The following is a 15,804-nucleotide window of genomic DNA, read 5'->3' as shown; positions in this document are numbered from 1 at the left end:
CCCCACAATGCCAGTCCCTCACCAAGGTCATTTACTCCTACTTGCCCTCCTCTGAAAAATCTAGATCAACCAAAAGGAATCTACAAATCTCTTCAACCAAAGAGAGTGTGCCCATTCAGAGAAGCGGTATCTGAAAACTGAAGTGCAAGCACTAGGAATGAGAAGAGACTCAGCCCTAGCTCAGGCCATATGACCGCAGGCAGGCACTAAACCTGTTTCACCCCTTTCAGGCTCCTCCTCCTCCATCCTGAGTTAATTGTTTATCTATAAAATAAGGCAGGCAGACCAGCTGATATCCAAGTTTCTCTCCAGCTGCAAATAAATTTGTTTCCAATAAAACAAAACAGGCACGTGGTTGAAGGTGAATTCTGGCAGAAGCCATGTAAACACTGGCAAAGAATGCTGAACAACGAAAGTGTAATCAACCCCTGTAAAATAAGAGCAGGAGTGAGGAACTAGAAATGTAATGGGACAAAAATAGCACAGGTTTGTTATGGTCTCCACAAAGCCTTTAAACATAAACTTCACCCGAAGATGTAATTGTCATAAACTGATGCCAGCTCTTACATACATTTCCAAATTTTTATTGGATTAATGAATATCATTTATTTAAGGTTAAAACTACTTTCTAAAAAAATTAAGATTTATTTTATTTATTTGAAAGGCAGAGTTACAGAGAGAGAGGGAGAGAGATAGAGAGAGATCTTCAATCTGCTGGTTCACTCCCCAAATGGCTGCAGCAGCCAGGGCTGGGCCACACCAAAGCCAGGAACCAAGAGCTTTTTTAGGGTCTCCCACATGAGTACAAGGGCCCAAGTAGTTGGGCCCTCTTCCACTGCTTTCCCAGGTGCATTAGCAGGGAGCTGGGTTGGAAATGGAGCAGCCAGGACTCAAACCAGTGTCCACATGGGATGCCGGCACTGCAGGCCAGCCCCTCAAAATATTTCTAACTACATCTGGGATCTCAGAATTCATCAAAGAACTGTCCGTGAAAAACGCTTGGGACAAGCATTTGGTGTAGAAGTTAGGGTGCTGCTTGGGAAAACTGCATCCCACATGAGTGCAGGTTCCAGGTTCCCCTCTCAATTCCAGCTTCCTATTAAATATGCAACATGGGAGGCTACAGGTGACAGTTCAAGTGGGTAGATTCCCTAAGACCCACCTGGGAGACCTGGATGAAGTTCTTAGCTCCTGAATTTCACCTGGCCCAGCCCTGGCTGTTGCTGATATGTGCAAACTGAATTGACAGAAGAAAGATCTCTCTCTCTGGATCCGGTGCTGTGGTGTAGTAGGTTAAGCCTCTTTAAAAATAAAAGAAAGAGCTGGTGCCATGGCTCAATAGGCTAATCCTCCGCCTGCAGCGACGGCACACCAGGTTCCAGTCCCCGTCAGGGCGCCGGATTCTGTCCCGGTTGCTCCTCTTCCAGGCCAGCTCTCTGCTGTGGCCCGGGAGTGCAGTGGAAGATGGCCCAGGTCCTTGGGCCCTACACCCGCATGGGAGACCAGGAGAAGCACCTGGCTCCTGCCATCGGATCAGCGCAGTGCGCTGCCCGCAGCAGCCATTGGAGGGTGAACCAACGGTAAAGGAAGACCTTTCTCCCTGTCTCTCTCTCTCTCACTGTCCACTCTGCCTGTCAAAAAAAAAAAAAAAAAAAAAAAAAAAAAAAAAAAGAAAGAAAGATCTCTCTCTTTCAAGTAAATAAAAAAAAAAATTGAAATGAGGCTGGCGTTGTGGCATAGCAGGTGCTCCACTTCCGATCCAGTTCTCTGCTATGGACTGAGAAGGCAGTGGAAGATGGTCCAAGTGCCTGGGCCCCTGCACCCTCATGGAAGGTCCAGAAGAAGCTCCTGGCTCCTGGCTTCAGATCAGTGCAGCTCCAGCCATTGCAGCCATCTGGGAGTGAACCAGTGGATGGAAGACCTCTCTCTCTCTCTCTCTCTCTCTCTCTCTGCCTCTCCTTCTCTCTGTGATTCTGCCTTTCAAATAAATAAATAAATCTTTTTTTTAAATGAAAAATGCTTAAAGAAGATGTTTCCCTGTACATCTGAAAATTTGAAATATAAATAGTAAGCAAAATAGCATGATACCTTAGGCATTGAGGAATAAATAAAAAGAGCTATTGGTTTATTTTCATTTTCAATATGCCTTCCACCATGCTAAATACTTATGTGTTTTATTTCTTTTGGCTCATAGCATGCCAAGGGATAGGTTCTCTTATTATCACATCAATTTTGCAGATAAACAACCTGAGCCAGCTCCAAGGTCACCCAACTAGAAAATGGTGAAGCCACTGTTGGAAACCAGACCACTTCACTCCAGAGAATTTGAGATCTCCCAGATTTCTTGAAAAGCATTATATAAAATATGAAAAATGCAAATAATTTTAACTTATATTTTAAAAAAAACACTAGAACACTGAGTTATTTCCTAATTTCTTGTGATGCAAAGTTTGCAGTGGGATCCTATCTAAAATGTCATGCTTCCATAAAGGCATTTACACTGTCATCATATTTTACTTCAGATGATAAGTCAGGATGATTACAAGAGGAATCTAGAAATCTCAGCCCTCCACGCTAAGGACATTCAGAGGCTATATATGTTAAAATGATCAAGTAGGAAAACTAGAGATGAGGAGATTTGGATTCAGGTCGTAGAAGTTCCTGAGGATGACCCAAGTCCTTGGGCCCTACACCCACATGGGAGACCAGGAGAAGCACCTGGCTCCTGGCTTCGGATCAGCGTGGTGTGCTGGCCACAATGCACCGGCCACAGCAGCCATTGGGGGGTGAACCAACGGTAAAGGAAGACCTTTCTCTCTGTCTCTCTCTCTCTCACTGTCCACTCTGCCTGTCAAAAAAATAAATAAATAAAATTAAAAAAAAAAAAGAGGTTCCTGAGGAAAAAGAGGTTTTTTGGGAGGATGGGGGAGGAATGTCCACAGCCCTGAAGTAGCAAGTGGCTTTTACCTTATATGGCAAAGACTTGCAAAATGCCCCCACAGTTTATTTAGTAATCTCACACATGGATGGTAACTCAAGGAGCATGATATTTTTAGCACAAATGAAAAGAGATAAACAGGGAGAGCTACATACAAAAGCCGTTAAATTATGGACTCTGAAATCTTGGATTTACCTCATAGCTCTGTCATTTCTATTAGTATGACCTTGGGCAAATTAGCCAATTGCTCTGTGCCTTTATTTTTACATCTGTAAATAGGAATAATATGAGTACTTACTTCACAAAAAGACGAAAACATAACAAATTCTGGTAAGGATGTAGACAAAAGAGAACTCTAATACATTATGCTAATGGGCTTGTGGATTAGTGCAGCCACTATGGAAAACAGTATGGTGATTCCTCAAAAAAATGGAAAACAGGCCTATCAGATGGTCCTACCAATAAGTACATATAAAAACTGAAATCAAGATACCAAAGAGAGATCTGCATTCTCATGTTTATTGCAACACTATTCACAACAGCTAAGGTATGGGATCAACTGAGGTGTTCACTGATGGATGAAATAGATAAAGACATTGTGGTGTACATAAGGGGACTTCAGAAAGTTCGTGAAAAAATGGAATTTAAAGATAAGTTTATTGGGGCCAGCATTGTGACATAGCAGGTTAACTTTCATCCCATATCAGAGTGCCTGTGAGAGTCACAGCTGCTCTGCTTCTAATCCAGTTTCCTGTTAATGCACTTGGGAAGTCAGTGGGAGACCGAGATGAAGTTCCTGGCTCTTGGCTTTCACCTGGTACAGACCTGGCTGTTACATCTACTTAGGGAGTAAACCAGCAGATGGAAAATCTTTCTCTGTGTACCTCTCCTCTCTCTCTCTCTTTGTGTTTCAAATTAAATTAAATTAAGTTATTTTTAAAATAATTATATTTTAAAAAGACAAGTTTACTTTGGTGCAAAAAAATGTGAAATCCATGCATATTTTCATAACATGCATTTTCCATGAACTTTTTGAAGACTTCTTTATATATACAAAGGAATACTATTCGGTCATTAAAAGGAATGAAAATCTTGACATTTTTGGATGGAACTGGAGAACATTTGAAGTTATATGACATAAGACAGGCACAGAATGATAAATGCCACATGTTCTCTTTCATATGAGCTTAAAAAGTTGACTTCATAGAAGTAGAGAACAGACTAGGGATTACAAGAGGCTGGGAAGGATATGAGGGAGGAGAGGCTAGAAAAACATCAGATATTGGGTACAAAACAAGTCAGAGACATGTTGTGGGACAGGGAGTTAAGCTGCTGCCTGCGATGCCATCATTCCATATGAGGACTGGTTCAAGTCCCGGCTGGTCCACTTCCGATCTAGTTCCTTGCTAATACACCTGGGAGTGTAGTGGAGGGTGGCCCAAGTGCTTGAGTCTGTGCCACCCACATGGGAGACCCAGATGGAGACTTCCACCTTTGGCCTGACCCAGCCCTAACCATTACAGGTATTTGGGGAGTAAACCAGCAGATGGAAGATCTCTCTCTGTCCCTCTCTCTCTCTCTAACTGTGCCTTTCAAATAAATTACATATTTACATATTATATATAAGTAGATAAGAAGAATAAATTCTGATGTTCTATAGCAGTCACTACAGTTGACCATTTCTTGTATAGCTAGAAGAAAGAATTTAAATGTCACTAACATAAAGAAATGATAAATGTTTGATAGTGGATGTGCTAATTGCCATGACCGTATCACACATTAAACATTTGTATCAAAACATCACATTGTACCCATAAATACATACAATTATTATTTGTCAATTTAAAAAATACTAAAGTTTTTAGAGATAGGCAGTAGCATAGTAGTTAAGATACAGGTTAGGCCAGCGCCGCGGCTCACTAGGCTAATCCTTCGCCTGCAGCACCAGTACCCCGGGTTCTAGTCTCGGTTGGGGCACCGGGTTCTAGTCCCGGTTGCTCCTCTTCCAGTCCAGCTCTCTGCTGTGGCCCGGAAAGGCAGTGGAGGATGGCCCAAGTGCTTGGGCCCTGCACCTGCATGGGAGACCAGGAGGAAGCACCTGGCTCCTGGCTTCGGATAGGCGCAGCGCGCCGGCCGTGGCGGCCATTTGGGGGGTGAACCAACAGAAGGAAGACCTTTCTCTCTGTCTCTCTCTCTCTCTCACTGTCTAACTCTGCCTGTAAAAAAAAAAAATACAGGTTAAACATTCCTGTCTTGCCTGTCTTGTGGCAAGCATTTGGGACAGTGGTTATATCCCATATCCAAGTGCCTAAACCCACCTCCAATCCAGCTTCCTGTTGATGGTGCATGCTGAGAGCCAGCAGGTCATGGCTTAAGTATTTGGGTCTCTGGCAACCATATAGGAGACCTGGATGGAACTCCTTCAGGTCAGTCTGGTTCAGCCCTGACTGTTGCAGACATTTGGCTCAGAATGAATCAGCAGATGGAAGATCTCTTCTATTCTCTCTCTCTGTCTTTTCCCCTCTTTTCTTTTTTTACATTCACCCTTCTAATAATTTTTTAAAAGATTTATTTGTTTATTTATTTGAAAGGCAAAGTTACAGAGAAGGAGAGACACAGAAAGATTTTTCTATCTGCTGGTTAGCTCCCCAAAAGGCCACAATGGCGGGAGCTGGGCCCTGCTGAAGCCAGAAGCCAGGAGCTTCATGTAGGTCTCGAATGTGGGTGGCAGGGGCCCAAGCCATCTTCTGCTGTTTTCCAAGGGGCATTAGCAGGGAGCTGTATCGGAAGTGGAGCAGCCAGGCCTCCAACTGCTGCTCATATGGAATGCAGGCATTGTAGGTGATGGGTCAACATGCTGGCCCTTACCTCTTTCCCTTAAAAAAATGTTTAAGCTAAAAAAAAAAAAAAAAACTCAATTCAAAAGATATTATAATGAAAATGAGTCTATAAATGTGAAGTACTTAGAGCAGGGCATGTGACAGGCACAGGTTTATGCTATGTTACTAATTATTGCTACACATAGTATTATGAAGTACTATCATAGAATGGAAAGGGATGGAAGAGTAGTACAGGCTACTTAGTGACTGAAGCACCAACCCAGGGAAGAAGCCTATGTCTTGGTTATATGGGGACATTTGTAGCTGCATCAGAGCAAGGCTCTGTTTTGGCAAGTAGAAAGGCGCAGAGTAAATCGTATTTAGGGTAGGAGATGCAGATATGGATCCCCATGCACTTTGCAAACCCTCCAGGGCCATAATAACCCCCTTTCTGTGACCCCAACACTGAGCAAAGAGTTCAAAGGCGGTATTATTAACAGTCTCCTCCTGCCCCCCCCCCCGCCCCCTCCCTCCCTTAAGATTTTTGCAAGACCAAGGGAGTTTGTAGGCATTTCCAACCTTCTTCCCAGGAAGTCTGCACTGGGTGCTGCTAGGAGTTGCTGTATAATTACTTACTTGATTCCCTCTAAGGCGCTTACGCTAAGAATTGAGGAAAGAAAGCAGATTAACCATTTGAATACACGCCACAGCCCATCCACAAGCCCTCCCCTCCCTGCTCCCTAAATGGGGGTTTCCACAGTCCCCATCCGTCAACCCCAATATGTGATCCAGGGAAATCAATTTATTGCTCCGGCTAATCCCACAACAATGGAGGTTTCATTTTCATTGTAGGGCAATTAAGTTGTCCGACGGGCAGGGGCAGGAGGGGAAAGGGGGCACTCCCATCCCCACAGACAGATTAGCGGCCGCGAAGGCAGCCGCGTCCGCTCTGTCTGTCTGGCGGTCGGTCACACGCAGCTCCCGGCTGCTACCTAGCAACGCGAAGCCAGGCGCGGAGCTCGCGGGTTCTGCGGCCGCCTCCTCGCCCTTCCCATTCACAATCTCGCTCCCTCTCCCTCTCCCTCTCTCTCCTCGTTCTTCCCCACTCGTTTGTCTATCCCGCTCTCTTCTTCCCCTCTTGCTGTTTTTAATTCTCTCCACTCTCTTTCCCTCTCCTCTGTTTCTGTAAAAACACAAACCCTCTCCCACAACTTGAGAGAACTTCAAAGCCGCACCAGAAACTTCCCGCATTCGAGCCCCCCAAGACTCTGGCCGCGCAGACAGTCCCATTCAGCGACACAAAAGCCCCCAGCTCCCGCTCGGAAAGGAAAAACCCTTCCAGAATGCAGCCCAGGGCAGCCGGGGCTCTCTCCGCCAATCCCACCTCCCGCCCTTATCTTGACTCGTAAGTGATCCGTATCGTAAGATGCGGTCTCTTGGGGTCACCGCGGGACCGAGTTTCGCAGGAGACCGGAGGGGGTGCTCTGGCCCGCGCCGAGGGATCACCCCGCGAGGCGCTGCTGCAGGTGGAAAACTGCGCTCGGAGCTGCGTCCAGGACCGCTCAGCCCGCGGAGAAATCCGCCGCGGCTGCGAGCGTGCTGCAGACCAGCCAGGGGAGCCTCGGCCTCCCGGTTCCGAGTGCGGAACGCTCCTCAGGAGGGTTAGGGCCAACCCCCGTTGGAACAAAGACGGGGTCCCCCGTGGGGTCCGCGCTGTCACCGAAACCGGCGGAGCTGCTTTCTCACGTTTGCGGCTGCTCAGTTCCCCAGTTGGGCGACTGAACCGCTCTCCCGCTCGGCGCTCGCGGGGCAACCTGAGCGCCCCAGCGGGAGCAGCTTCGGCGCCGCCGCCCTACCCCGGCCCCTGCCGGGCTGCGCTCCGCTCCGCGGGCTCCCACCGTGCCACGATCGGTTAAGTCGGGTGCTTAGCCTGTGGCTCGGGCCAGCCGGTGCTTACCTTGGCCACCGACCGGAGCCGGGCAGGCGGCGAGCCACAGGAGCAGCGCGCACGCAGCCGCCGCCGTCCCGCGCTCCATCCCCGCGACGGCCCCCGGCCTCGCCGTTCCTTTCCCCAGAGGTGGGCGCGCGTCGCACGGAGCAGCGGCAGCGCTTCGGTTCGCGCTCGCTCCTTTGGGTCCGCGCCTCAGCCTGCTCCTAGCGGCCAAAAGCCTGCCCCGGAGCCTGAGGCATCCCGTTTTCTACCCGCGCCAGTCCCCACCCTCCAGACAGTGCATAAAGCCCTTTAGACCCGACCGCCCCGGAACTAGCATGCGGGAATCCAGCAGGGCAGGCCCCCTGCCGCCTGGCCCGCCCCCTGCACTTTGCCGCGCGGGGAGGAGTGGACGCTCCAACACATGCGCGCTCACGCGTCCCCTCCAGGCGCACCCGCGCACACCTCAGGGTCACCCGCTCACTCACGCACACACTCTCCTCGGGCACGCACCCCCAGACACACTCAAACACCAACATTTACAGGCAGTCTGGGGCGTGCTCTCATGGACACGCTGCCCGCGCACAAAAGCCCACCCACGGCCCACGGGGAAATCTGGACTCTAAATGAGCAGTGGGAGGAGATGGGGAGGGAGGGGAGTGTCGAGAAGAAGAGAAAAAAAACAATAGCAAGAGAAAAGCGAGACCAATAAGCAGAGAAAGACCAAGGAAGAGAAGAAGTGGAGCTGGAGACGGGACAGGGAAGGGACGAGTGAAGGAAGAGCCTGCTGGAGAGACCGGTGGCCCTCATTCCCCGGGCCGGCCTCTTCAGGCTCCCTGGGACACCCGGAGAAGGCTCAAGCCGTTGAGATAGAGGCGCTCTGTGGTTTTCTCAGTCTAGAGTCGGGGTTGGATCCTGGTTTAGCTTTTCTCAAGCGCCCCATCTGCAGGTGTCACAGCCAGATCGCGCTTCTTACAAGTGTGCGCGTTTTGGAGCAAAATTGCAAAGAAAGACCTTCTTCTCCGTGGTGCTGATGTCCTTTTATAGGGACACAGAGCCCTCCCTCTCCCCAGCACGCACACACACACACACACACACACTCACGCTGCTCCCTTCTTTGGGGCCGTGCGGGACTGCAGGCGGGGGCCCGGCTCCCAATCGGCACTGCGAGCGGACCTTCCATGCGCCTCAGAGCACTGCCCTGCGCCTGCACCGGACACCGGAGCGCACGGCAAACACGAGCGTGAGTGCGGCTGTTCTGGGGCCTGAGGCCGTCCCCTAACCTTCTGCCCTGGCCCGCGGACCAGCTCGGCAGCGCGACCGCGGGACCGGGACGCCGTGTCCTGGCCCCTTTCCCTCAGCCCAGGGGACTGTGACGCATGGAGGCCGCGGCCCGACATCCACGTGGTCCCCGAGCAAGGCCCCGCCGTCTCCCCTCCCAGGAACGAAAACCTGCCTGTCGCCGCCCGCCCCCGCCCGCACCACCGGCCGCCTGGGCTTCTGCTGACCCCCATCGTCCAGCTCGCGCAGCACCGGTGGGCTTGCGCGGCCACAGCAGCTTTGCGGGGAGGCGGGCCAAGGAAGGGAGGAACTAGGTGTTACTTTTTGAAAGACAAATGTAATGGATAGAGAGTAAACTTAGACTTTGAAAGAGTGTAGGTTGTGGATAAGGCAAAGGAGCGAGTCCTTGCCTCTCTCAGAGATTTCTGGATGCAGAAATTCAGAGCTCTGCACCTCGACCAAAATCACTGGAGCCCCACCCTCCGGCTGCCGCGGGGCGCCGAGGAAGAGGTTGGACTGGGGACCTCAAGGGCGACCCGGAGCGGGGCCGTGGTGGGGCGGAGGGCGAGAAGGAAAGCGGCGAGGGGCATGACGCCGCGCTCCCGTCTCGGCGGGTGATTTATGCCGTGTTTCGGGCGGCCGGGCGCTGGTACGAGCCCGCGCCAGGGTCAGGCGGCCCGACGCCCTCCAGGGCCGTGCTGCATAGGCAATGAGCGTCCCCGCACGTCCGCGTTACAAAGAGCCGCTGTGGCGGTCGGCGAGGCGCGCGCGCCGGGGCGAGCAGGTGGGAGGGAGGCGGCGCTCACGGGATGGGCCGGGCTCCCCACGTGGGCGCGCGGGCGTGAGGGTGCGCGCGAGCACGCGGGCGCGCGCGTGTGTGTCCTTTCACTGCAGCAGCCTGGACTCCAGGCATTCCTTTCTGCGCTGAAGGGTTTTCCTCATTGTTGTTGTCTTTGTGCTCCGGTGTTGCCAACTTACTGGAATTCCTGACGTGGTTGCACAGCGGGACTCGGGCTGACCGTCCGAGCCAGCTGCGTTTGTGGACGAGGCCCACCCCGCCGTTAATCCCACAATAGCGCCAAGGCCGGAGGAAAGGAGGGCGGAGAGGCTCGTGGGGAGGCTGCAGGATGGGGGACCGCTGACAGCTCCAGCCATCCTTCCTCAGTGCGGTATGTGCACTAACATCCTTTTCCACTAGAAAAAAAACCGTTGTCTCCGTTCAATCTCAAATTCGCGAGGCTTGAAAAAACCTGCACCACATACGTGTTAACCTCTGGAATCCACACCTGAGAATGCTAGTGGCTCCATTTGGAGGCTTAAACTACAACCAACATCTAGGAAAGCTTAGGCTAATTCAAGAAACAATAATGCAACCATAATGCAAACCACAATGCAAAAGTGGAATTTCTTTGTTTTTCACATTTCTTTCTCCATATACTAGTATATACGTATTTATTCATACGTGTGTATATGACTTTACAGCAGATCACCAAGAGAAACAGGGGTAAGTGCTAAAAAGTGAAATTCATTCAAGTCAATTTATGTTAATCGACTTGCTTATCTGTATTATTATCCTATTCATCTGAACACTAGATGACTGGAAATATTTTCAGAGCATTTGTTCCTATCCTGTGCCAGCTTCACCTTTCCTGTGGTGGGCATGCACATGTAAAATCCTGAGTACAATCCAGCTTCAGTTTGCTATTGATCCAACTCAGATGTTCCTCCCCGGTGTCACAGTCAGCTGCCCGCTGGCCAGCTCCAGTCCAATGTCCTCAGACCTCAAACCCAACATGATGGAGACAACTTGAGTGTCCCAGGAAGGGAGACACCATCCATCCCAGAAGCCAAGCCCAAACTTCATGTACACCTTTTCTCCACCCCGTATGCAATCTTGCTGGAATTCCTTCATCCATTCACCTCTCTCTCTCAAACCCACTCACTTTTCTCAACCTTCTTGCCAACAACCAACAGTTTCTCCCACCTAATTATGACAAGAGCCTTAAAATGAGTTCCTTGTTATCAGTTATCAACCTTATAAGAGACCCCACCCCATCTATTTTCTGTTCTGCAGCCAGTTGATTCAAAGCAATATTTCTATCAGATTAGTGCCTTTTTAATGACTTTTTAAAATATTTTATTATTTTATTTGAGAGGTAGAGTTTCAGACAGTGAGAGGGAGAGACAGAGAGAAAGGTCTTCCTTCCGTTGGTTCCAAATGGCTGCTATGGCCAGAGCTGCACCAATCCAAAGCCAGGAGCAGGTGTTTCTTCCCAGTCTCCCATGTGGGTGCAGGGGCCCAAGGACTTGGGCCATTTTCTACTGCTTTCCCAGGCCATAGCAGAGAGCTGTTTGGAAGAAGAGCAGCTGGGACTAGAACCAGCGCCCATATGGGATGCCAGCGCTGCAGTCAGAGGATTAACCCACTGAGCCACCCCCAGATTAGTGCCTTTCAACAGAAGACATTACTCATCACAGGGCAATGGAATCAACTTGGTAGGTCAAGGCAAGATTTATATTCAAGTGAAACAGAACAGACTGGAAACCAAAATAATTTTCAATTGGGAACTAGGGTGTTGGTGTGTGTGTCACACATATTGTGCCACCTCGTAAAATATTCTCATTTGCATCTCAGTTTAAAAAAAAAGTTGCAGTTCCGTTCAACAGATTACTTGATTTATTAAAAAGGGAAGAGTAAGTAACTTTAAAGGCTGAGAAACCTGGCAAATGTCTTGATAGACTTTATTATTACTTAGGTATGGTAAAGCCAACAGATCACAAGACAATACTTTTATTGAAAGTATTGTCTATTATACTCACAGATCCTGAGAAAACACATACACATCCTGCCTCAGGGTCACTGGGAGGCAGACGCGAAGGAGGAACTGTGGGCAAGCGTCTTACTGGGATTTCCACGGGGAGGAACAGACAAGGCAGAGTAAGCAGGTTTGGAATGGACTAACTTGTATTTCAAAACAACGGGCAAGAGTCAGGAGGTCAAGGCAAAGTAATTCAGGCACATTATCAGGTTGTCCAGAACAAGGCGTGTCTGGCATCTCCCTGAAGGACAGATGGTAAAGCATTAAGTCTGCAAAAGCTAGAAGCGTGGTGAATACAGTAGATACTGCATCGACCAAGGAATCAAGGTTAACACCACGATCAAAGCTAACAGGACACAAATTGACAACATGGGCCTCCTAAAGTGCTCCATAGTGAAGGACACAGAGACACTTCTGTAGAATCACAAAAATGCATAACCTGGGGCAGGTGTTGGGCCTATCAGTACAGCTGCAGGCTGGGATACTGACATCCATTCCATCTGTCCTGGCTCCACTTCCTGGTACTGCGCATCCTGGGAAACAGAAGTAGCTGGGTCCCTCACACCCATGTGAATGGAGTTCCTGAATTGAGCTTCTGCTCACGGGAGCAGGCATTTGGGGACTGAACCAGTGGATGGGAACTCAAGTATTTGTTCTCTCTCTCTCAAATAAATAAATCACTTTTGAATGTATAATCTGAATCTAATCATCAGAAGCCATCAAACAAACCAATGCCTTCTCATTTTAGAGAAGGCACAAAGTGAGGAACATTCTGGAAAACGACAAATAGATTCTCTTCAAAAATGGCAAGATCATAAAAGGCTGAGAAACCATTTAGATGACAGCTAAATGAAGACACAGCACTGGAGTGGGTCTTCGACAGGGAAAAAACAGCTCTAAAGGCATCACTGGGAAAATCAGGTATGCCCTCATGGCTCTGTACTGCTCTCAGCCCTGCGATTGTCACATTTGCTGTACTCCATGGCCTCAATGCTCCTCTCCCTCTGCAAACGGACTAATTTTTTATAGTCCGGATACAGACCACATAACTTGTTTAACTGCAACCCTTCAATAATTTTCCCATGTTTCCTGCAATAAAATCCCTATCTTTTTTATCATGATCTATGAGCCCCTGCAGGATGGAGCCCTTCACCATCTCTCCAAGCACCCAGTCTAGACACACTGACCTCCACTTACTTCTTCAACCATTTAGTCATCCCAGCCTTAGGAGGCCCGGGTGAGAGAAGTAGAGATTCCTAATAGCAATCTGGGTTTTGATTCCTAGCATGGGATGAGAATACTTCCAAAGGTTCATGGAAAATGAAATTAAAAGATAAGTTTATTTTAGAGCAAAAATTTTTTGAAATCCACGTGCAGTTTTTCATTAATGTGCATTTCATGTGAACTTTTGGAAGATCCCTTGTATATCCTTATAGGAAGCTCCCTTGGGTTCCAGCTTCAGGCCCCACTGGGGATGCCCTTGTCCCAGACTGAAGCACCAGTTTGAGCCCCAGCTGTTCCACATCTGACCCAGCTGCCTGCTAATGCGTCTTAAAAGGCAGCAGAAGATGGCTCAAGTGCTTGGATCCCTGCCAGCCATGTGGAGACCCAAACAGAGTTCTGAGCTCCTAGCTTTGCCCTGGCATGGTCCTGGCTATTGTAAGCATTTGGGAATTAAACCTGTGAAGAGAAATCTGTTGTCTTTCTCTCACGCTTGCTCTGTTGCCCTGCCTTTCCAGGGATGAAAATAAGAAACCTTTAAAAAAAAAATAGAAATTGCAAGGGGTGGGGGGGTGAGGGAGAGAGGCACCATTGTGGTATAGCAGGTATAGCTACCGCCTATAATGTCAGCATCCCATATGGGCGCAGGTTCATGTCCCAGCTGCTCCACTTCTGATCCAGCTCCCTGCTAATAGCCTGGGAAAGCAGTGAAAGACACCCCAAGTGTTTGGGCCTCTGCCACCCACATGAGAGATCTGGAAGAAGCTACTGGCTCCTGGCTTCAACCTGGCTCAGTGCTGGCTGTTGTGGCCATTTGGGGAGTAAACCAGCAAATGGAAGATATTGCCCTCTCTTTCTCTCTCCTTCTCTCTCTGTAACTCTAACTTTCAAATAAATAAATAAAACTTAAAAAAAAAAAAGCAGCTGCAGCTGGGATCAATTAAAAAGAAGAGAAAGATATGGGAAAAATAAAATGAACATTGATGGGTTAAAACAAAGCTTTAAAAATATCTTTCCTTTTTTTTAATGGCCGCTATCTTTTCTTTTTCTTCAGCAATCTCTGCTCCTTACAAAACAGAGCCAGACGGCCGGCACCGCGGCTCACTGGGCTAATCCTCCGCCTGTGGCGCCGGCACACCGGGTTCTAGTCCTGGTTGGGGCGCCGGATTCTGTCCCGGTTGCTCCTCTTCCAGTCCAGCTCTCTGCTGTGGCCAGGGAGTGCAGTGGAGGATGGCCCAGGTGCTTGGGCCCTGCACCCGCATGGGAGACCAGGATCAGTGCAGCACGACAGCCGTAGCGGCCATTTGGGGAGTGAACCAACGGCAAAGGAAGACCTTTCTCTCTGTCTCTCTGTCTCTCTCACTAACTCTGCCTGTCAAAAAAAAAAAAAAAAACCACAGAGCCAGACTACATCATCAAAAAGATATCATAAGCTATCTCATCTACTAGGCAGCTCTAGGATTTATGTTTTTTTTTTTTCTTGAAGACTTTCTTTTTTAAATATTTTGGACTTGCCAGCCTCAGAACAAGTTCCTAAGCCATAAGTTAGCAGTATGATCGTGGTGGGAGCCAGGACCAGGAAAGGTACTGCAAGAACTAAAGGGAAAACCAATGTGGCAGCCACACTGCCCACATCAAATTGAGACACCAAGTCTTCACGGGAATGGCCAAGAAATCCTCTTGATGTGTGGATAAAGTTGTGTGAAGAGGGGTTGGAGCTGTGGTGAGTGGGTTAAGCCGCTGCCTGCAGCGCCAGCATTCCACATGGGCGCCTGTTGGTGTCCGGCTGCTCCACTTCTGATCCAGTTCCCCGCTAATGGCCTGGGAAAGCAGCAGAGGTTGGTCCAAGTGCTTGGACCCCTACAGCCACATGGGAGACCCAGATGAAGCTCCTGGCTCCTGGCTTCGGCCTGGCCCAGCCTCAGCTTCAGCCCCAACCTCAGCCATGGCAACCATTTGAGGAATGAACCATCAGATGGAAGACCTCTCTCTCTCTCTCTCTCTCTCTCTCTCTCTCTCCCTCTCTCCCTCCCTCCCTCCCTTCTGTAACTCTGCCTTCCAAATAAAATAAAATAAAATAAATTTTAAAAAAAGGTTCTATGAAGAGTCTCAGTGAAGTTTTTAAGAAAGAGATTCTAGCAGGCCTCAATGGCTGGGGGGAAAAAAGTCAAATAAAATTAGGACTCCCAGGGGAAAAAGACAAACAAACAGGACTTAAAGACACCACCCAGGAAGTCCTGGGAGACACCTGGATCGAAAGCAGGCTCAATGTTCCAATCAGTCTGTACCAGAAGCACCAGAGACTTCACAGTGCAGAGTACACGGGCCACAACCGTGAACCTACCTGCTTGTAACATTCTCTCCCTAAGGAACAATTTCTGCAGGCAAAGGTCAGAGAGAACATCTAGGCCTCAGGGCCAGGAGACCTGCAGCCGCTCTCTTATCTCAAAGATTGTGAAAGGAGATTGGAAGTAGGGAATGTGATAAGACGTGAAGAAAAGACCCTGGTAAAGTCAGCATGAATCATTCAGGACCATCACCTCCAAGTACTTATACTCTGTCAGTCCAGTCTGCAGTGTTCACAGGCTTTGGGGCATGCCCAGAAATTCATCTCCCCATCAAGGAAGCTAGGTTTCTTTGGTTCACTGCAAATTCCCAACCTGATATAGAACCTGATACGTATATGGCAGGCCCTCAATACATGTTTGGTGAGTGAATGAATGAAATAAGCTCCGCATTTGCTCCTGACATTTGTTTTGCTCAAATCAAGGTCTAAATATTGAACTTAGAAGAAAC

The 15,804-nt window shown here is 48.9% G+C and overlaps 1 protein-coding gene across 6 annotated transcripts in view; it reads right to left on the bottom strand.

Annotated features, from left to right (window-relative positions):
• Positions 1–15,804, bottom strand: part of LRP2 (LDL receptor related protein 2) — a 302,615-nt gene that overhangs the window by 228,244 nt on the left and 58,567 nt on the right. For 4 of the 6 annotated variants that reach the window (XM_051849414.2, XM_008258707.4, XM_051849418.2 and 1 more), the window contains exon 1: positions 7,715–7,988. The exons of 1 other annotated variant lie outside the window; for it this stretch is intronic. In XM_051849414.2, the coding sequence (XP_051705374.2) occupies positions 7,715–7,793 (79 nt within the window). In that variant the 5' untranslated portion in view covers positions 7,794–7,988. Of the gene's footprint in view, positions 1–7,714; positions 7,989–8,791; positions 9,038–15,804 lie in introns of those variants that run through there. One more of the 6 variants, XM_051849415.2, reaches the window with a different exon arrangement.

Source organism: Oryctolagus cuniculus, chromosome 3 (assembly GCF_964237555.1).
Source record: "Oryctolagus cuniculus chromosome 3, mOryCun1.1, whole genome shotgun sequence".
NCBI lineage: Eukaryota > Metazoa > Chordata > Mammalia > Lagomorpha > Leporidae > Oryctolagus > Oryctolagus cuniculus.
Note: the sequence above shows the minus strand (reverse complement) of the source record. Positions and strands in the feature narration are given on the sequence as shown.